Below are 21,118 nucleotides of genomic sequence, written 5' to 3'. Positions count from 1 at the left end.
TCACATCCTCCCGAAATTATTTCAACGAATCACAATTTTGCCGATAGTTTATTTGCCGACACTTTTACCTTTCATTAAAGGTTTTTTGAAATTATCTTTTATTTTTTACTAATCACTAAAAACGAAAAAAGGTTTTCACCGAGTAAGTAATAATCATTTATCATGTGAAACCAGTACCAATTTTTATTTTATTTTTTTTACAATATTGAAACTATTAAAAAAATTGGATATTGTTTACTGAATAATTATTGTAATATGAAAGTAAAAAAGCTTAAATATGCCTATAAATTTTTTTTAAAAGCAGTAAATTTTACTTAAAATAATTTGAAATTAAGACGCAATAGCGCAGCTAACTGAATTTATTTAAGGGCCAATATGCAGTACGAAACATAAACGAGGGTCAGTATTAATATCAATTCAGTTACTATAAGTCTATAACTAGTCGGTAATTTTTTTGGTATTTCGGTGAATGGCCGTTCTGCAAATCAAAGTATTGAAAATTAATTTTTTGCAACTCAAATTTGGCGGAAAATTTTCACGTGTTGATACTGTGTTGATTTGCAAAGTTGATTATTCAAATTCTCATTCTAACGCTATAATTATTCATCCATTTAAAAGGCGGTATTTATGGAATTCAGGGGACTGTATTTTCTAAGTTTATAAAAAGACAGTAACTCTGAGATCAAGTTATTGATAATTACATTATAACGAAATATTTAATAATATTCACAATTCCAACTAAATATTTTCAAGATGAACCGAAATTTTATTTTTGTCTTCATTTTATTAGCTACATTTTCCATGGTCAATGCCATTCCACACCAACTTCGTAAAGGAAAAATTGAATTTCATTCATGCATGTCAAAAACTGATATTATCGATGTAACCGTCAAACCTGACCCTATTGTTTCTGAATACCCTGCGAATTATACTGTTTCCGGTAAATTAAGTCATGCTATAATCGCAGATAAAACTACATTTGGGGTTACATATTTTATTGCGGATGGCATTGTTCGCTTAGGTGACCCTTATAAGCAGTATTTTGATAAGTCATATAAAGCAGGAAAAAAATTTACTATTTCAGCAGAAGATGTTCCAACACCTTTACTTTCTAAAGTATACCAAATTTACGTTAATATTTGGGATGAAGAAATTGGAACAATTGCCTGTGTATTTACTAAAGTCAATCGCTGAGTGTGTATACCCTATCGCCGAGCGTTCCTAAATGCTTTAATATTTTATATCAACGAAAAAAATTACCGTCGCTAGCGGACTTATATATTTTATTTTTCGATAATATTTAATATTAATTTTAATATAATGTATTTATTTTCAAATCTACTTTTGAAAAGAATGGTATTTGACTAATTTATTATCATGATTTTAAAAATAAATTTTAAACCAGTTTTTTTTAATATATAGTAATATAGCACTATATCCTTCCACGTCATTTACGCAGTTTCATAAATCGACATAAAAGTTTACAATTCATTTACTTTTATTACCTTATGCGCAGAATTATTTTTATAATTGAAAAACTATTTATTAAAATTAAAAATATTACAGTTTTGTGATATTATAATACTCTATCCAATTACCAAAAATCATAGTCAAATTTCATTTTATAAAATATTGTAAATTTAAAGCATTCAGTTCAAAATAAATAATCTACTATTAATCTATTTAATACTTCTATCTCAAGCTTTATTGCATTAAAATTTAAAATATTATCCTAATATCACCCAAAAGTTTGGAAAATGTTTCATTTTTCTTAATTACTAAAATTTATTTTAATTGCTAAACTTCAATGTATTTTTTATTTCCCAAATATTCGATAAGAAATGTTGCAAAAGGAAGGGGTTTGATATATCATAAAGTATTAAAAAATTAACAAATTTGGAATTAACCCAAAAAATTTACATATTTTGATTCGCATTGTAAAATGAAGATAATCCTTATCCCTTGGCTTTTTATGCCAATGTTCTTGGCCGGCCTTGGGAATTTTTGCTTTAGACCCTTTTGGAAGGTAATGAAAGGTCAATGCATAGACACGAAGATGTGGACCCGATCTTTTCCTTTTTAAGTTAGGGTTGGGTGACAAATGTATAAATAGTTCTCATTTAGTTGTTTCACGAGTTAGGGCTGAATAGACTAACTAGTATAGTAGTATTCATTAAGTAATAAACACAAGATCGACGACAGAATCTCGACAAGTCATTATATCGACAATTTTGTAAATCTAATGATGTGTGTTCTAATAAAATAATTTGTTGCAATATGTAATATTTAGTTTAAATGTGGTAAATTTTATAATTTTGTTCTAAAATTGTCAGGATAATCAACTTGTCGGTATAATGATTTGTCAGGATTTTGATTTGTCAAGATTTTGGATTGTCGAGATTTTGTTGTCGGTCCTGTGTCAGTCATTCAAATGATTTTCGAGATTTCGTACCAAAACCACTCCAATCATTAGCATTCAATGTATATTTTTTTTCTCGTCATCATTTCTCAAAATTTTACATTTATTTTTTTTATTCATGAATTCGCGTTAAATACAAGATAATAACAGAAAATAAAGGAATAGTTTACGATTAAAAGGTAATAGTTTATACGTTTTAAAATGAGGGTTTCGAAAATAAATTGTATGAGAAATTTTATTAAGATGTGTTGATAATCAATACAAATTTTTACTGTTGCCTCACTCTTAAAAAAGTTTTTTCTTTTGAGAAATTATTGAGTTTGATGATATTGGGATTTAAAACCTAAAAATCTGACAATCTTTCTACCTCCTTAATCTTGAGTGATGTCTATAACGCAAATTCCAACAGATAATTTGATTAAGCGTTATACCGGACAATTTACAACTTGCCAGTAGTCTTAGGTGACATGTTGCCCTGCGCCAATAATAATTGTAAAATATATCTATAAATTCTAACTAAAATAATACAATTAAAAATCAATATGCATAAAATAATACAATATCATAAAGATAATATAATAATAAAATAACTAAATCTATAAAAATTCAATGAAAATAGGAGTATTGGTTGTTAATAATAATGAGAGCCGTTCAAAATCCCGACGATTGGAATGTCGTTATAACAATCCTGATAAATCATAATCCCGAAAGTTCAAAATCCTGACACTCATTATCCTGACACTTAATCTTTTTCTTTAATTTTTTTTTAGACAAAAATTATAATTTTTATTAATATTTAATAATTTTAGACGATCATCTTGAGTGATTTGCGTGATAGTTATTCATGAGGATATAGCGTCGGGTTTTATTATAAAAGAGGTCTATTAAAATACAAGGTGATAAAATATTTTATACTTACATATATTTTTATATTATATATTTTATTTCATATTTAATTTATTTAATTTTGAACATTTGAATATATATAAATAATTGATTACTAGTACAAACAATCTCAAATAAAACATTTCAGCTTTCTATCTACTTCAAATAAGTATTACAAATTCTTTACGAAAAAAAACTAACGTGGCTTATTATTATTAGTCGACCCTTTTTTTATTACAAAATTTATATTTTTGTATAACAGCTATAAAAGATAGGATTAAGGTCTAGTATCTACAGTCGTTAATACACTTTACCATATCTTACTTTGGAAAATTTAATACGAAACTTCATTACATCGATTAAAATACTTGTTAAATTAAAAATTAGTCTGATAATTTGAAATAATTTTATTAATTTGCATAATTATTGCATTAGCTTAAATGTAGGAAAAAGTATGCGTCGATAGAATGATTTTTATTTATGATTTTTCGGTTGACACACTTAAATTCTAAGTGAAAAAGGAATTCATTTGACGCCATAAGTATGATAAATATTTTTATAGACATAATCGGAGTGTTAAAATTAATTTGCAACTCAGTAACTTTAACAAATTTGGAATTTATCCCGAAATGAGAATTGGAATCGATTCTACAAAATTCGAATTAATCAAAATTCAAAAATCAAATCAGAATCGATTTTACTTGATTATCGAATAAAAAAATCGATACTATAGTGCCGGCCCGAATGGCGAAAATCTAATCGCATGACTTATGATAAAAGTATTGTTACACAACGAATCTTTTGATACACAAAAGTTTTAATTCTGCTGGCACGAATTAGATTATTCATGCATGCAAAAACGTAAAAATTAAATAAATAAGTTGTCTATGCTAAATTTATGATCACCAAATTGCTCTTCCGAATTTTAAAATATAACAGACGATCCTAAATCAATTCTGATTTCAACCCGAAAATTTACACGTGTTGATTTGCGTTATAAAATGTCCGTTCTAAAAAATGAAATTTTTTTCAAAAAAGCGGAAATACGATATTCCATGAATTCAGGAGACTGTTTTTTTCTTTATAAAAAGACCAAGTTACACTATAATGAAATATTTAATAATATTCACAATTCCAACTAAATATTTTCAAGATGATCCGAAATTATATTTTTGTTTTCATTTTATTAGTAGCTACATTTTCCATGATCAATGCCGTTCCACACCAACTTCGTAAAAGAGAAACTAAATTTGTTCTCTGTAGTATGCCAGCAATTGAACAAATCGATGTAACAGTCACACCTGACCCTATTGTTTCTAAAAAACCCGCGACTTATACTGTTTCCGGTAAATTAAGTCATGCTATAATCGCAAAAAAAACTTCACTTGGAGTTAGTTATCTCGATGCGGACGGCAGTGTTCCCTTAAGTGACATTTATTTGCTGCCTTTTGATAAGTCATATAAAGCAGGAGAAAAATTTACTATTACAGCAAAAGATGTTCCAACACCTAAACTTTCTAAAGTATACGATACTTACGTTGTTATTTGGGATGAAGAACTTGGAACAATTGCCTGTGCATTTGCAGAATCTGGAGGGAAATCTGGAGAGTAAGCTTATCCAATCGCTGAGCGTACATGCCATATCGCTGAGTGTTCCTAAATGCTTTAACATTTTATATCAACGAAACAAAATTAATCTTCCATGATACAAGAACTTATTTATTTTATTTTTCGATAATATTTAATATTAATTTTAATATATTATATTTATTCTATTTTTCGATAATATTTAATATTAATTTTGATCTATTTTTGACTAATTTGTTAATCATGATTTTAAAAAATAAATTTTAACCAGTTTTCTTTTTAATATATAGTAATATACTATCTTTCCACGTCATTTATGCAGTTTCATAAATCGACATAAAAGTTTACAATTCATTCACTTTTATTATCTTATGCGCAGAATTATTTAAATTTATTTTTATAATTGAAAACTATTTATTAAAATTTAAAATATTTATAAAAAAAAAAGAAAAAAAAAGATTTAAAGTATTGAAAATTTTTTGAATTCGAAAAAAGCCACCATTAGAAAAAAAAATTAAAATTTGCATGGTCATTTAAATTTCGATTTTTATGATTTTGTCCCAGTAAAATCGGTACTATAATAAATTGGTCAAAACGAGATATAAGGAATGTAAATCTCATTTAAATAATTATAATTTTTTACAATTTATCTTTTGAAATAAGAATAAATTTCGAATTTTTGAGATTGATATTTTAAATAAACTTAGAGCTTGACTTCTTAATTATGAGAAGGAATAAAATAAATAAAACTCATGAAGTTACTACTACATTTTATTATCGCTTTCAAAAATCAGGTGATGATCTCTATAAAAAATTTTATCCGTTATTTCTATAAAAACTCCATAAAATGAGCCTTTCACGGATCCATTTACGGAAAATGAAAATAATTCGATAAATTCCGTTATTAATTCCGGAAATATGAGCCTTTTATAATACAGGGGATCTGACGATCAACAAATTAAATTAGAAAACCCGAATTCAAAACTAACATTGATATACAGTGAATAACGGTATCCCGAAGTCCATTTCACCGAAACCATTTCGCCGAAAGGACGTTTCGCCGAAACCATTTCCCAGAAAGGACGTTTCGCCGAATTCCATTTCGCCGACATTTCGCCGAAAAATTATTTATTCTATTTGGTTATTTTATTTGCTTTTATAATAAATACATGATAAAGAAATCATTTCTAGATAAATTTTGAATTAACTGATTTTTATTAAATTTATCTCGTTGTTTATAATATACATTAATATTTATTTTCCTGAAAACATTTATTCCCGAAAAAATAAGTAAAAAAAAGTTATTATTAGTCCGAAGCGCTGCGAAGGACTATATATGTTTTGTCGATGGTCACACAAAAAGTGTCGCCTGTCTGCTCATAATTGGTTCCTTTCATTACATGATTACATCATATGACTAATAAATTAATTTTATGCAACGCCAGTAATGCGTACCCCTATATATTTTGATTATTTTTTTGTTGTAAAAATAGCCGGAGGGGGAATTTTTCTTTTGTATCTCTGTAGAAACACCGAGTTCCGACTTTCCTCAGGCTCAAGGTAAAAAGAGAAATATTTCTTTTTCTCTTTTTATAGAGACACTGTTAGACTTGAGCCTTCCTGGACGCGACATTTCAGTAAGTTAGTCATTTTTTTTCTTTAAACAATTTCTAATAGTTCTAATAGTTTGGTTTTACTTTTTTTAGACGGATTATGGGAAATGGGAATATGGTAGGAAAATTTTTTTCTTAATTGTTTATTTTAATATAACGTTTTCTAATGTTTCAGATTTCAATTTTCTTTTTAGATGGTTGAGTCTCTGGGCACGTGGAATTTTGGTGGGAATTGCAAGTTAATTTTTAATTTATTTCTTTTGGGTAATTCAGTATGGAGTTTTCTTTGAATAGGTATTTCTTTAATGAAACGAATATTAACGTTTCATTTTTATCTTTTTTGAATGCTAGTTTATTCTTCAGATCTGGACGCGTGGAATTTCTTCAATTTCTCTTTTTTTAGGTAACCGGATCTTGGACGTTTAGATTTTTCAGTGGGTATCTGAATTTACTTTGATTATATTTTCTTTAATGAACATTCTACTAACGTTTTAATTTTTCACTTTTTTTTTAAGCGACCGCACTTTGGACTGTGAATTTTAGTGGATATCAGAGTTTTCTTTGATTGTTTTTATTTAACGAAATGTCTTACTAACATTTTGACTTTCACTTTTTTATAATTATGGATTCGGACTCAACAACGGAAATAATTTTTTTTTTGCATAATAGAATAGGATAAATTCTGGGTACAAAATTCCAGACAAATTCTAGGAAATTTTTGAATGAATTATGAATTACAGATGATTAATGGATGAATTATGAATTGAATCAGACAAATTAAAGGATGAATTACAAACAAAATTAAGGACGAATTTTCCAAATTAGCATCATCTTATTCGCAGTTTTGATACTAATAATTAAAGTCAAATGTCATTTTATAAAATATTGTAAATTCAAAGCATTAATTGCGTCTATTTAGGGTTATTAGGATCAGTTAAATAATCTATTAATTTATTTATTACTTCTATCTCAAGTTTTACCTATATTAAAATTTAAAATATTTTATGTATTTTATTCAAAATATTGTCCTAATATCACCGAAAATTTTTAAATTTTCTTAATCACTAATTAACAAACTACACCGACGCCCTTCAAAATACTTCGTTTATATGTGTTTCGGGTTAAATTTTGCAGTGGCTATTAGGCAAAGACCCTAATAAAATATAAGGAATTTATAATAAGAAAATGAAAAAATCGACACTAAAAAATAAATTACCTTTACCTAATATACCATTCATCCGTTCAAACGAAAAAACACCAAAATGAATATAGCTGACAGGTTTTCAATTTCAAAAGATGTAAAATTTATTTTAATTGCTTCACTTTAATGTATTTTTTTTTTCCAAATATTAAGGAAATTTTTTTGCTGATCTGCTTGTTCAGTGCCGATTAACCTGTTGAAAATCAGCGTGGATTTGCGGACCTAATTTGGAATTAATCCACGTGTTGATTCGCATTGTAAAATGAACCTTGGGAATTTTTGCTTTCTGCTTTAGAACCTTCGATGCAGATGTGGACCCAATCTTTTCCTTTTTAAGTTGGGCTGGGACGAAAATGTTCTCATTTAGTTGTGTTACGAGTTAGGGCTGAATAGACTTTAAGTACAATATTAAATATTAACAAAAAAAAAAAATTTTTTTTTCAAACATTATAACGAAATATTTAAAATATTTTCAAGATGAACCGAAATTTTATTTTTGTCTTCATTTTATTAGCTACGTTTTCCATGACCAATGCCGTTCAATACCAATTTCGTAAAAGAAAAACTGAATTCAATCCATGTCCAGGAATAAAAGGAGTTATTGATGTAACAGTCGCACCTGACCCTCCTATTTCTGAACAACCTGCCACTTATACTGTTTCCGGTACATTAAGTGATGATATAACTGCGGGAAGAACCGTGGTTGGAATTGGATATGGTGATCTCGAAAGAACCATAGGGGAACTCTATTTTCAGAGCTTTACAGAGTCGTATAAAGCAGGAGAACCATTTACTATCACTGTAAAAGATGCTCCGACACCTAGACTTCCTGAAGCATTCAGTATTGAAATTGGAGTTGTAGTTCCAATTTGGGTTCCAGGACAACCATACGAAATCTATGGTTGTGCAATAGCTGCAGTTTATCCTCCTAAATGTCTTTATCAATGAAAGAAAAAAAAAAAATCACTATCGCTGGTTTTATAGAATGTATTAATCTTCCATAATATGAGAATTTATTTTATTTTATTTTCGATTTTAATTTAATATAGTATATTAATTTAAAATTTAATCATGATTTTAAAAAATAAATTTTAAACCAGTTTTTTTTTATTATACAGGGACACACTAGTCTTCTTTGCAGTTCTCATAAAATAATAAATTGTCAATTTTTATTTTTCTGTATTACTTTCTCAAATATATATTATATATATATATATATTGAAAACTAATTATTTATTGAAATTTTGAAATAATGCTTAAATGAAAAATCTAATACCTATAAAAAAATAAAAGAGTAACAAAATTGATTAAATTTTGTAAAAAAAAAAAGATTTATGATAGTGTTGAATGTAGATCTGTATCAAGATTCAGAACTCAGCCAACGCTAGAAAATTTGCATGATCACGTTACTTAAATTTAGATATATTAAAATATGAGCATGAAATAAAACAGTGGTGATAGTATAATTATGTGTTTATTTATTTTGTTGTGCTTTTTTTTCTAATTTTTATTATGTTTTGCAAATATTTTTTATGAACAATTTATAATTAAATGGCACTATAAGGTTGATTCTTTATTTGACATAAAATTTTTCAAAATTCTTAAAATTCTTATTAAAATCTAACGCGTTCGAAATTGTTCGAGATTATTAATGATTTGTGTTTTGTTTAGGGCTCTTAATCGAGCAAGATTGATCAGCAGCCGTTCTCAAGCAGCTCCTTCAATTTGATATCATTGTGCTCAAGTATCACAATCAATAACGAGATCAATAGAATTATTTACTCTTTTTATGGTTTGATATTATTCATATTAAAGTAATTAAGCGGATTTTTTATTTTTTATTTTTTTTATGATAATGATAACTCAATTGAAAGCTAAAAGCAATAATGCATATTTGTATCATATTCTCCATTATTTGTTTTAAAAATTTCTTGCATTAGAAGTGAAATAATAATTTTTCTATATTAAAAAAGATTTAACTTGTGAACTTGTTTTTTTGTTATAAATTGGTCAATAAATTTCACCTATGCTAATTGATCATAGTAATATGAATATTATACATATTATGAATAAATATAAACAAGAGTTTTTTTATTGAAAATTTAGACTTCATTCATCAATTAAAATAGTCTGATAATTTATTAATTTGGATTACTATGTATAATTATCGCATTACTAGCTCAAATGTAGGAAAAAAGTATGATTGCATTGATAGAATGATTTTTATTTATGACAATAAAAATATTTTTCGGTTGACACACTTAAATTCTAAGTGAAAAAGGAATTTATTTAACGCTATAAATATGACAAATATTTTTATAGACATAATTGGAGTGTTAAAATTAATTTTGCAACTCAGTAACTTTAACAAATTTGCCGAAAATAAGGATTGGAATCGATCAAAGTTTAATACTCAATCAGAATCGATTTTACTTATCGAATAAAAAAAATCGATACTATAGTGCCGGCCCGAATTACGAAATCTAATCACATGACAAAAAAAGTACTGTTACACAGCGGATCTTTTGAATAAAGTTAGAGCTACCGTCGATCAATGATTATTCATACTTTATTTTTAATGCAAAACGTAAAAATTAATTTAATAAGATGTCTATGTTAAATTTGTGATTACCAAAATTGCTCTTCCATAATTTTAATAGTGTCACAGCGACTAGTCCAAAAATCGAATTTTAAAATATAACAGTCGATCCTAAATCAATTTTAATTATGGGAATTGAAAATTTACACGTGTTGATTTGCGTCCATTTTTAAAAAAATGATTTTTTCAAAAAGGCGGAAATACGATATTCCATGAATTCAGGAGACTGGTTTTTTTTCCTTATAAAAAGACCAAGTTACATTATAATGAAATATTTAATAATATTCACAATTTCAACTAAATATTTTCAAGATGAACCGGAATTATATTTTTGTTTTCATTTTATTAGTAGCTACATTTTCCATGATCAATGCCGTTCCACACCAACTTCGTAAAAGAGAAACTAAATTTGGACCATGTGGTGCTGAATCACTCACTGTAAATATCGTCCCTGATCCTCCTGTTTCTGAAAAACCTGTGACTTACACTGGTTCCGGTACATTAAAATTTAATAATATAATCGCAGGAAAAACCATATTTGCAATTGGATATGGTGATACGGCCGGTAAACTCTTAAGTGACCCCTATTATCAAAATTTTACTGAGTCATATAACGCAGGAGAACCATTTACAATTACTGCAAAAAATGTTCCAACACCTAAACTTCCTAAAACGTACGTTATTGAAGTTGACATTTTTGATATAATTGATAATCCAAAAGCCCCATTATATGCCTGTGCATCTACTACAGTTGGAGGAACTCCTGGAGAAGAAGTTTACCCTATTGCTGGTTACCCTATCGCTGGTTATCCAATCGCCGAGCGTTCCTAAATGCTTAAATATTTTGTATCAACGAAAATAAATTACTATCTCTGGTTATAATTCATGATACGAGAACTTATTTTTCGATAAATTTAATGTTATTTTTAATATAATATATTAATTTAATCTTGTAAAATTTAAACAAATCATGATTTTAAATTTAAAAAAAAGTTCTTAACCCAGTATTTTTAATATACAACAATATGTCATTTTTATAGTTTCAGAAATCGACATAAAAGTTTACAATTTACTTATATTATATTATGAGCGAAATTATTTAAATTTATTTTTTAAAAACTATTTATTAAAATTTAAAATAACTGAATAATGTTAAATGAAAAAATGAAACACTATATTTAATTCCTAAATAATAATAATGATAATAATAGAATATTAAAATTGATTAAATTCGTAAAAAGAAAAAAAAAGATTGAAGGTATTGAAAATTGAGAAAAAAAATAATTACCATGAAATAAATATATTTGTCTGTATAATGTACCTGTCAGTTACATGATTGTCGGAACCCATTATGATTAATTCCTTTACGAAAAAAAAAAATAACGCGGCTTTTTATAATCGACGATCGTGATAAAATTAAAAATTATATTTTTGTGTAACAGCTATAAAAATAATTACATTCGTTATTAATTTTTCAACTCATAATAATTTAGCAAATTAGGATCGATCCTACCTAATCGAATTAATCGAAATATTTTTAATGATGATCGACAATATAATTATATTAGCACACGCACTAATCCTAATATCACGTATAATAATATTGTTATTGAACGGGGCTATATCGGCCTTCGGCCGATATTTTGACGCCCCGTTCAATAACATACAATTATAATCCTTTTACAATGTATCCAAATTTGATTTTGCATCCACTTAAAAAAAAAAAAAAAGAATCCCGATCTTGACAGCCAAAATCCTGACTGGGATGAGTTTAAGATTAGTTAATTTTTAATGCAATTGTTTCTAATTTCAGAAGATTAGTAATCTAGTAATATTACTGTACACAGTCCTTTTAGTTAAAATAATAAAATTTTCCTTTTAATTTCATTAATAATATAGTAATGTTCGTTGATTTGCATTAATATTAATAAAATTTGCAAAAAGTTTGCATTTGTATTGATAAAATTTACAAATATTTTGCGTTAATACTAATCAAATAATTCAAATCATATTTTAATTATACACTGTGTATCAGATAAGTTAAGACCAATACTGCGCTTTATGTAATTGTTTTTTTTTTAAAAAAAAGAAAACTTTGGGATTTTGACCGTCAAGAATTTTAACTGTCAGGATTTGTGACTATCAGGATTTTGTTTCAACCGGAATTTGGGTTTATCGGGATTTTGGTTTCAAGATTGTAGAATGTAAACTGTCAACATTATTGGTTGACAGGATTTCAAACTTTATATTAAAATTTCCCTCTCTTGATTTACGTTTACCGTTAACCTGTTTTATTTTAATAACAAGTTTTTAAAAATCAAAAAGATGTAAGAAAAGGGTAAGAAAATTTTGATTTGCTTTAAAACATTCTTTTAAAATTAAATTCTCAAAGTTTTAGTGCGTTTATTATCTAACCATGTTTATTTGTATATTTTACATATTTATTATTTAAAGTAAAATTTTATGTCTAGTTTTTTTAATTCCGGTCAAATAGACATTATTTTACTCTATACAAATATCTGATAATTTATAATCTTCGATGTGCAAGAATTCCCTTTTTTTTGAAAATCACAATAAATATAACAATCAAAATGTTACTAGACGTACTTTGCATCGCATATTGGCATATTGCATTTTGTATTATTATTATTATTATTATTATTATATCATAACTCACAAGTTATATTTTTATAATAGACGCATGATGACTTGATCATTAACGTTATATATTTGTATTTTTATCATTTTAGAATACAAGAAAATACATTGAAAGTAAAAAAGAAATAATTTCTGAGTTTTATTCTGGTAACAGATAATCTTCTATATCTATAAAAAAAAGCATTGTGCGACCGTGACGTTAAGACTACCCTGCATAAAAAGGTGGATTTAAATTGGATCGTCCAGCATCATGTGTCTGCGCCCTGTGCTACAGATTTTTATAAGATTCGGAGTGGCGCATCATTTGCTATTGATTAGCTTAATTGGGCAGACCCTAATCCCAATACAATTTTTAATTAGGCTGTTGGCGTAGAACAAATTTACAGCAACGAAATGAAACTAATCTAATCAGTAATTGTAATATAAAATAAAAAATTTATTAAGCAATTTGATCGTGACAATGAAATTCTTCACATGAGAAATCATCATTGACTTTTTTAGAAATCGTCATTGTTTTTTTTAAAAAAATTATTTTTCAGTTTTTTGAATTTTCTCATACGACGAATTTTCTAATTTTCAGTTTTTTTTTGGATTTCCCACACGAAAAAAAAATCCTTTTCTTTTTTTTAAAAATTTTTCTTTATAAAAAATTACACCTTTTTTTTAAAAAATTTTATGCTTTAATTTTTAATGCCTGCCCAACTATCAACAATCCTTATATTTCAGAATATAGGGAGAAAACATCAGGTAAAATTTTCATAGGAATGGTCACTGGACACACAAGACTTGAGGGTAACTCAGTTGCCCAAGAATTTAATATTACAGTGTTTTATCCTCTTAACAAAGAAAAACAAACCATGCTATGTACCAAAATTGGAAGAGGGACAAGTCTTATCTATTGCAAATTCAAAATTTGCAATTGGACCTGTCGATAATCAAATTGATGTAAGAAATTACTTTATTTTAATTTTTTTTAAATATATTTATTATTCTGTTTTAAAATTAAATTTCACACTATATTATACATATATTATCTGCATGTGTATCAAGTTAATCTTAACCACTGCTACTATTTTACCTATAAATGTTGTAGGCACAGCTTCGGTATCAGATTTAGTACTTACTACGAATCTTGGTATACAATTTGAATGTACTATATTGGTAAAGATAAACCAACTGAGATTCCAATCACATTATTCCATCCAAAAGAAAGCTGCTTAAAAAGTCAGACTACAATGTTAAAACAGGTGCTTTAACATCAACTGAGGAAAGTTTTATCCAGAACTATATAATCTTAATTTTATTCGTATTCAACAATCAAATTTTATATCAATCTACCAGGAAAATGCCCTGGTCTTCTACATCATCATCATCATCACCACATATGATAGCCACGAGATCTGCAATCCATAAAAAAATTGAACAATCCGCACCTGTACTAGGAAAACATGAAATTACTACAAAAATTTTCAGCCAACTGAATTAACTAAATTAACAAAATTCTCAGATATCCACACTCATAGTGACAGAAGAAATTCAAGAGCGGGAAGAACAGGAAGAATCTGCATCTATACTTATTACACCTGCAACTACACCTGCAACTACACCTCCATCAAAAAAACGCGTAGGCCATGCAAAAGTTTAATAATTTATTAAATTATAAATATTTTCACATATTTTATCCTGCTGTAATACAAAAAAAAATTGTTTTTTTTTCTGTAAATAAATTTGAAATGAGATTTAATTAATTGAGTATTCTACAATATTTTTTTCAACTTTTCTATGTTACAAAAAAAAAAAGTAATAGCAGAATAATAATATATTTAACGTAAAATAAAATAATTAAAAATGCAAAATTGTTAATCAACAGGTTGTTTGTCACCAATTTATTCATTAAATAATTATTTTCCTGTTAAAGAGTATAATTACTAAAGGAAATAGGTAGATCAAAAAGAAAGTTAGACATGTTAAAGTGACTTAACATTATGTAGCTTTGTACGCCAACAAGATCATAATAATTTGTATTTTAAAAAAAAATTCTTTAAATAAAATAAAAAACGTATTTTTTAAAAAAAGTAAATTTTAGTGGTACATGGGATGTTTCTTTTTCTTTAAAAAATAAATATCACATTTTTTACTTCATATTAACATGTCAAAGTTCTTGCAGGTAATGGTGAAACCTGCCAAACAAAAACATTGTCTATAATGAAATATTTCATCCTATTTAAAATAACTACTATAACTATTATAACTATTATAACAACTAATTTTCATAATTTTAATTAGCCAGGCCCGCGTGAAACGCGGGCATCCAGCTAGTTTATTAATAAAAGAACAACAGATTTACTTAGGTATAGAGATAAACTGTACTGTACGATTGGCTAAACTGTACTGTACGAATTTTTTTTTCGAAATTTATCGTACAGTACAATACAGTACTATATAAAGCGCTATATTGTACTGTATGATAAATTAAAAAAATTCGTACAGTACAGTTTATTACTATACTTGTAATTATATTTATAATAGGCATGTAAATAATTTTTGACATACTGATTAACTTAGTTCAAATAATAACTTTTTAACCTATACGTTTTTCACTTGTAACTGCACTTTTCTTAATAAAATTTCAATCGTAATAATGATTAATAAAAAATTATTTTAAATTATTTTATTTATTTTAATATTACTGATTTACATAAAATTCTTTTTACAATTTGACGGAGTTTTTTTATTTCTAATGAGTTTTAAAGGGTATTTATTTAATATTTTTATAAAATACGATTAATTTAATATTTTTTTATTTTCAAAACTGCCTCTTAAATTAAAAAGAGTAAAAAATAGAGATAGGATAAAGATGAAAAGGAACAGAAAAGCAACGAAAGGAAAATATCATGAGTAGAAACAATTGTTAGGAATTAAAAATATGAAAGTGAAGTACCAGGAATGAAAAAAATGAAAGAAAGGTGTTAAGGATGAGAAACAACAAAAGGGAAATATTAGGAATAAAAAATGATAAATGGGAAACGTCAGAAACGAAAAACAAATAGACGTAGAAGTATCAGATATGGAAAACAATAAAAGAGAAGTATCAGGAATGAAAAAAAATTAAAGGAAGCGTCAAGGACAGAAAACAAAAGAAAGAAAGCGTCAAGAGCGAAAAAAAATAAAAAAAGGTGTCTAAGAAAGATGTTAGGAAGTGACAGTAACAAAAAAAAAATTAGAAATAAAAAAAGAAAACCACCGCCCATGAAAAAGAAGAAATGATTAATAAGTTTAAAAATCAAAGAAGTAACAGAAAACAATAAAATAATAGGAAAAATAACATACTTCAGTTCCTTAGTAGCTAAAATATTTCAGCAAGAAGCAACTATGTTGAAATTGTCTAAAAAAACAGTTAGCAAAAGTAAAAAGCAATAAATAAATAAATAAATAAAACAGTAAAATAATAAAAAAAAATAAAAATTACCTTGAACTGTGCGCTAGACTTTTCTAAGAAAGTCATTCCGAGTCTTAAAAAAAAGATGATTTCAAAAAATAAGAGAACAAAAGAAAAAAAAATAATACACGAAAAGTCGAAAAGTGGATGAAAAAAAGATTATCTGCGATAATCAAGATTAAATATACGCGTGACAAAATCACGTGAAAAAAGAACTGTACTATACGAAAAAAAAATCGTACAATGATTATTCGTACAGTACAGTTTAGCTGATCGTACAGTCAGACTGGCAATTTATTCTAAAATTTAATTACCACCGTTTTAACGGTGATAATGCTATTGGCAGAAAATACATAATTAATATGTAGGGTATCACATAAAAAGTCACGTTATACACAATAGAACGGTCTAGTCCTTTCCTTATTTGCTAATAAACAATGTAGATATAATTTTCCAAAAAATATTATAACCGAGCTTGGTCAAAATGAGTCACAACTTAATGTTCATAATCACACAATAAGATTAGCCGTTATGCGGGACACTTTGATAATTGTTTAACATAATAGTATCTAATGTGCCCCAAATTAATTAGTTTCTACAAAAGGAAGATTTAAATGTAATTGGTTCGCTTTTTTTAGTACGACATAATAATTATTAGCGTGATATGCCAAATTTATTACGTCAGAATGATTATCATGCACAATTTCCCAGTTTGCTTTCCCAACAATAAATCTTTGTATTACTTTAGCTTATATTAAATAAACTGTAACAGGTGGTTGCTTTAAGAACGTTTCTTTTTTTACAAAATTAAAATTCCTTATTATTCCATGAGTCAAATGAATGAAATTACCTTAGAAATCGATGAAAAAATTGACGATAAAATTGAACCCATTATAAAAATAGAAGTTTCGCGAAATGAAGTTTATCTCGTTATCTATAGTCATGAAGATCTTTCGATTGTTTGTTGGAATATTCTATTTAAAGACCCATTTATAGAAAATACGGTTAAATTAAGTGAAGAAGCGAATTTTGACTTACATTATATGTGTGTTTCTAATAATGGAGAACTTGTGTATATCAGTAAAAATGGAACTTTAAGTAAGTTAAAATTCTTAAAAATATTATAAGATAACTACGGCAACTAATACTGATTGTATTTAATCATACCTTCATTAGAAATATACGATATGAAATGTGACCAAAAAATTAAATTAAATTGGAATAATCGTAAAAGTTACGATTACTGTACCTTTAACTCAGAACGTGTTCTTATTTTATACAATGATGAACATAAAAGATTTTTATTTTATTCCACGCAAACTAAAAATAATATATGGTATTGCGTAGGAACGTTTCAAATATCTACATATTTTGAAGATTTTAGGTTGATTAGCATATCATGCAATAATGAATGTTATTTATTTTCAAATAAATCTATTTATAAATGGGATCTTAATACTTTTATGAGTACAAAAATATTGGTGATTGACGAAAATATTGGAGAAAATATCAGAGAAAATATCCGAATTATCGACAATGAGAAGTTTATTTGTACGAGAATCAAGGATAAAATCATTATTTATTCAGTTGAATTGAAAATTCCAGTTGCTTCCTTGAATTTAAATAATGGTATTTTGTTTTTTTAAAGGTTATACATCGCATTATTATATTATTAAACTTTACTAACAACATTCTTTTTTTTAGATATTCAACCAAGTATGCTTGACAAATATCCTACTTTATGTTCTCTATTATTTTCGGATTCCATGATTATGAAGGATTATTGGAAAAAGTATTTATGCCAATTAAAAAAACAGAATGACTTATTACCAAAAGAATTTTTTCCAAGTGTCATTCGAGCTACAAGTGAACACATATTCGTATTTATAGATGGAAATATTTGGAAAATTGATTTGAAAAAAACGATGACCAATGAAGAATATGATAATGACGTTAAGATCAATGAGGAAATGAGTAAGATGTATGATCACTTACATATTCTTTTTCTTAATTCATATATGGATACTGTACGTGAATTATTTCAAGAAGCTATAACAAATTATAATAGTAAATATGAACTAAAAGCGAGTCAAAATTCGATTGAATGGAGAATTACTTGTAATGATTACAAAATTAAACTGCAAGTTTTTAAAAATAATGTTTCAATTTGCACGAGAGATGTAAAGTTTGTAGAGTTAACAGTGGTTTCATCATTACTTGGATTTAAATTAATTAACGACGATGACATCATCATATTAACAAGTATCGGTCCTTTAATTTTCCATTTTAATGAGAATGATAAATCCATTTCTTTAAGCTATTATTATTATTATATAATTCTCAATTCAATCAGTAAAGATAATACAAAACTTTTACAAATATTTTCAAAACCTACTTTACCTTTACCAAATCATGAGAGTTTTAAATATAATGTTGAATGGGTTTTAGATGTAAAAAATAATAAATCAAGTCTCTTAAAATATGGTGTAGGATTATTAAAATTTGCAATTAAAGAACATAAGTTAGAATTAATAGAAGAAATTTATAAAAAATGTATAAATTATTTTGAAAAGGATTTTAATAACATAATGTTTTTAAGTATCATTAATTCTAACTTGCCATTACTGGATAAACATTACCCAGAATATATATTAAGATACTCATTGGAAACAGAAATTATCGTAGATTCACCCTCTTATAATATAGTAAACAGTTTACATCTTTCCTCTTTTCAATTTCCTCAAAAAGATTATCAATTTAAAGCATTCTTTGAACAGTTTATATATTTGAAATCATTTCGTCGTAATAATATTAGGACCCAAATACTAACTCTCATTATATCTTTAATATTTATTTTAATGTATTTAGCATTAATTATTCTTTTATTAATTTTAGGTACTTTTTATAGAATAATAAGATTTATCAATTTTGATTTTAATACTGTTATAACTAAAAAAACACCATCATTTATTTTCGCAAGTCCATATATTAACTTTGTAAACTATCCAAAAGATTACAATAGGTTTTTAGAATTATTTTGGCCTCAGCCCAGTCCATTTATTGAAACAATAGATAGTGATATTTATAAAACATGGAGTGGAGAAGCATTACTTAATTTTAAATGGAAGAAATATGGAATAGTTTATCATATATTTATTTGGAGTGGATATTTAATTTTACTTATATGTTTTAATGTAGCTGCCGGAATTTCTCAACAAGAATATGTAGATATTCAAAAAATACTTTTTATTATTTCAACTTTATTTGAATTTATTTATCTAAGTTTTGAAGTTCGTCAGTTTATTTATAATCCTATTAAATGGATTCTTGATATTGGGAAAATATATGGTATAAAATTATAATCATTTTAGAGAATTTTAATAAGAAACTCGAGAAAGTACTAACTAAATATTTATCATTATATAGATTTATTTGTATACGTATTTTCTATTTGCACTTCAATTTTGTGGCTTCAAGGAAATGATCATGAGAAGATACTTCCATATATTACTTTTTCGTGTCTGCTTTTAAATTTAAAATTAATGTCATTTTTTAGGGTATTCAAATATTATGAAACATATTATGCAATCGTCATTAGAATTGCAAAACGGGTCATGTTTTTCTTCACAAACTTTATAATGGTTATTTTAATAAGTTTTTCATATGCATTTTATACTTTATTATCACCAAAAATGAATTATCCCTTAGATGAACGTATAGTTAATGATGACCCTAACAATCCTTGGAATTTGACCCCTAATTATCAAGTATTTGAAAATAATACTAGCATTAATCCCAATTTATTTATTTTACAAAAACCTGATGAGAACACAAACATGTTTACAACCTTCGCTACTTCATTTTTTGCAACATGTTTATTACTCACTGGTATGAATTTTTAATTAAGTATCTATTATTAAAATTTAATTAACTTTATTAAACTTGTTTAAATATGTAGGCGATACAAGTTCCTTTTCTAATTGGTCATATGAAGAAAATCCTACACTTATGATATTGGTGGTTTTGTTCGCATTCTTTATGGCTATTTATATTCTGAATGTATTTATCACTCTATTTAGTGAGGCAACCGTAGATCACGAAGACTCATTTTTGATAACAAGAGCAGAGGTAGTATTTAATTTAATAACTATTTAATATGAAATTTTTCTTAAATTGCTAAAATTTTATTTATTATAGTATTTGGCTAAAATTGAGTTATTTTACCTATTACCACATCAAAGACGTTGGAATGACTGGTTTCCTGAAGTGGTGTATGTAAAATATACTATTTGTTTATTTTTTTAAAATAATTTAACCTATTTAACACAAATTTAATTTAAGATATTATTGTGCTAATATTGATGAGACTCGTAAAAAAGTTAAAAAAATGATTGATAAGGGTGAATGGAATATCAATAAAATTCCAGAATCGAAAAAAAAATTAATGGAAAAACTCAATATTCCACTTGAATATGAAATTTCTTTACAGGATATATTAGAAGAAATACGAGAAATGAAGAATTCCTCACAAAATATGTTAACAGAAATGCAAGAAATAAAGAAGAGATTACCATAATTAGAATAATTATAAATGATATATTATGTTTTATTATAAAGTATTATTCTTTCTAGAGGTAGAACCAATTTATAATCAATTATAAAAAAGTTCATTATAAAAATAAAGTAAAATAGTGCATAGCTATTTATTATTCCGATT

At 26.3% G+C, this 21,118-nt stretch overlaps 7 protein-coding genes across 7 annotated transcripts; all 7 read left to right on the top strand.

The window, feature by feature from the left end:
• Positions 1–753: 753 nt before the first annotated feature.
• On the top strand, positions 754–1,194 carry OCT59_003729 (uncharacterized protein; the record flags this gene model as incomplete). The annotated part of the gene is made up of 1 exon (XM_025311436.1): positions 754–1,194. One exon carries the CDS (start codon positions 754–756, stop codon positions 1,192–1,194), a length of 441 nt encoding a protein of 146 aa, XP_025171618.1.
• Positions 1,195–4,457: 3,263 nt separating this feature from the next.
• OCT59_003728 (uncharacterized protein) lies at positions 4,458–4,916 on the top strand (the record flags this gene model as incomplete). Its single annotated transcript, XM_025327375.2, has 1 exon — positions 4,458–4,916. One exon carries the CDS (start codon positions 4,458–4,460, stop codon positions 4,914–4,916), a length of 459 nt encoding a protein of 152 aa, XP_025171619.2.
• Positions 4,917–8,122: 3,206 nt separating this feature from the next.
• OCT59_003727 (uncharacterized protein) lies at positions 8,123–9,181 on the top strand. Its single transcript, XM_066147839.1, has one exon. The coding sequence runs from the start codon at positions 8,183–8,185 to the stop codon at positions 8,651–8,653; it is 471 nt and encodes a 156-aa protein (XP_065996502.1). The 5' UTR covers positions 8,123–8,182; the 3' UTR covers positions 8,654–9,181.
• Positions 9,182–10,616: 1,435 nt separating this feature from the next.
• OCT59_003726 (uncharacterized protein) lies at positions 10,617–11,135 on the top strand (the record flags this gene model as incomplete). Its single annotated transcript, XM_025311437.1, has 1 exon — positions 10,617–11,135. The coding sequence occupies one exon, from the start codon at positions 10,617–10,619 to the stop codon at positions 11,133–11,135; it is 519 nt and encodes a 172-aa protein (XP_025171621.1).
• Positions 11,136–13,652: 2,517 nt separating this feature from the next.
• OCT59_003725 (uncharacterized protein) lies at positions 13,653–14,607 on the top strand (the record flags this gene model as incomplete). Its single annotated transcript, XM_066147838.1, has 5 exons — positions 13,653–13,709; positions 13,809–13,907; positions 14,056–14,066; positions 14,172–14,397; positions 14,470–14,607. The coding sequence occupies 5 exons, from the start codon at positions 13,653–13,655 to the stop codon at positions 14,605–14,607; spliced, it is 531 nt and encodes a 176-aa protein (XP_065996501.1).
• A 2,630-nt stretch (positions 14,608–17,237) lies between these two features.
• On the top strand, positions 17,238–19,314 carry OCT59_003724 (uncharacterized protein; the record flags this gene model as incomplete). The annotated part of the gene is made up of 4 exons (XM_066147837.1): positions 17,238–17,499; positions 17,578–18,030; positions 18,106–19,106; positions 19,297–19,314. The coding sequence occupies 4 exons, from the start codon at positions 17,238–17,240 to the stop codon at positions 19,312–19,314; spliced, it is 1,734 nt and encodes a 577-aa protein (XP_065996500.1).
• Positions 19,315–20,093: 779 nt separating this feature from the next.
• Positions 20,094–21,118, top strand: OCT59_003723 (uncharacterized protein; the record flags this gene model as incomplete). The annotated part of the gene is made up of 4 exons (XM_025332467.2): positions 20,094–20,289; positions 20,360–20,529; positions 20,599–20,672; positions 20,743–21,118. The coding sequence occupies 4 exons, from the start codon at positions 20,094–20,096 to the stop codon at positions 20,975–20,977; spliced, it is 675 nt and encodes a 224-aa protein (XP_025171623.2). The 3' UTR covers positions 20,978–21,118.

Source organism: Rhizophagus irregularis, chromosome 12 (genome assembly GCF_026210795.1).
Source record: "Rhizophagus irregularis chromosome 12, complete sequence".
Lineage (NCBI taxonomy): Eukaryota > Fungi > Glomeromycota > Glomeromycetes > Glomerales > Glomeraceae > Rhizophagus > Rhizophagus irregularis.
Note: the sequence above shows the minus strand (reverse complement) of the source record. Positions and strands in the feature narration are given on the sequence as shown.

What these genes read in the sequence shown, in the direction of transcription:
- OCT59_003727 (XM_066147839.1), top strand. Translation starts at nt 8,183, where the DNA reads ATGAACCGAAATTTTATTTTTGTCTTCATTTTATTAGCTACGTTTTCC.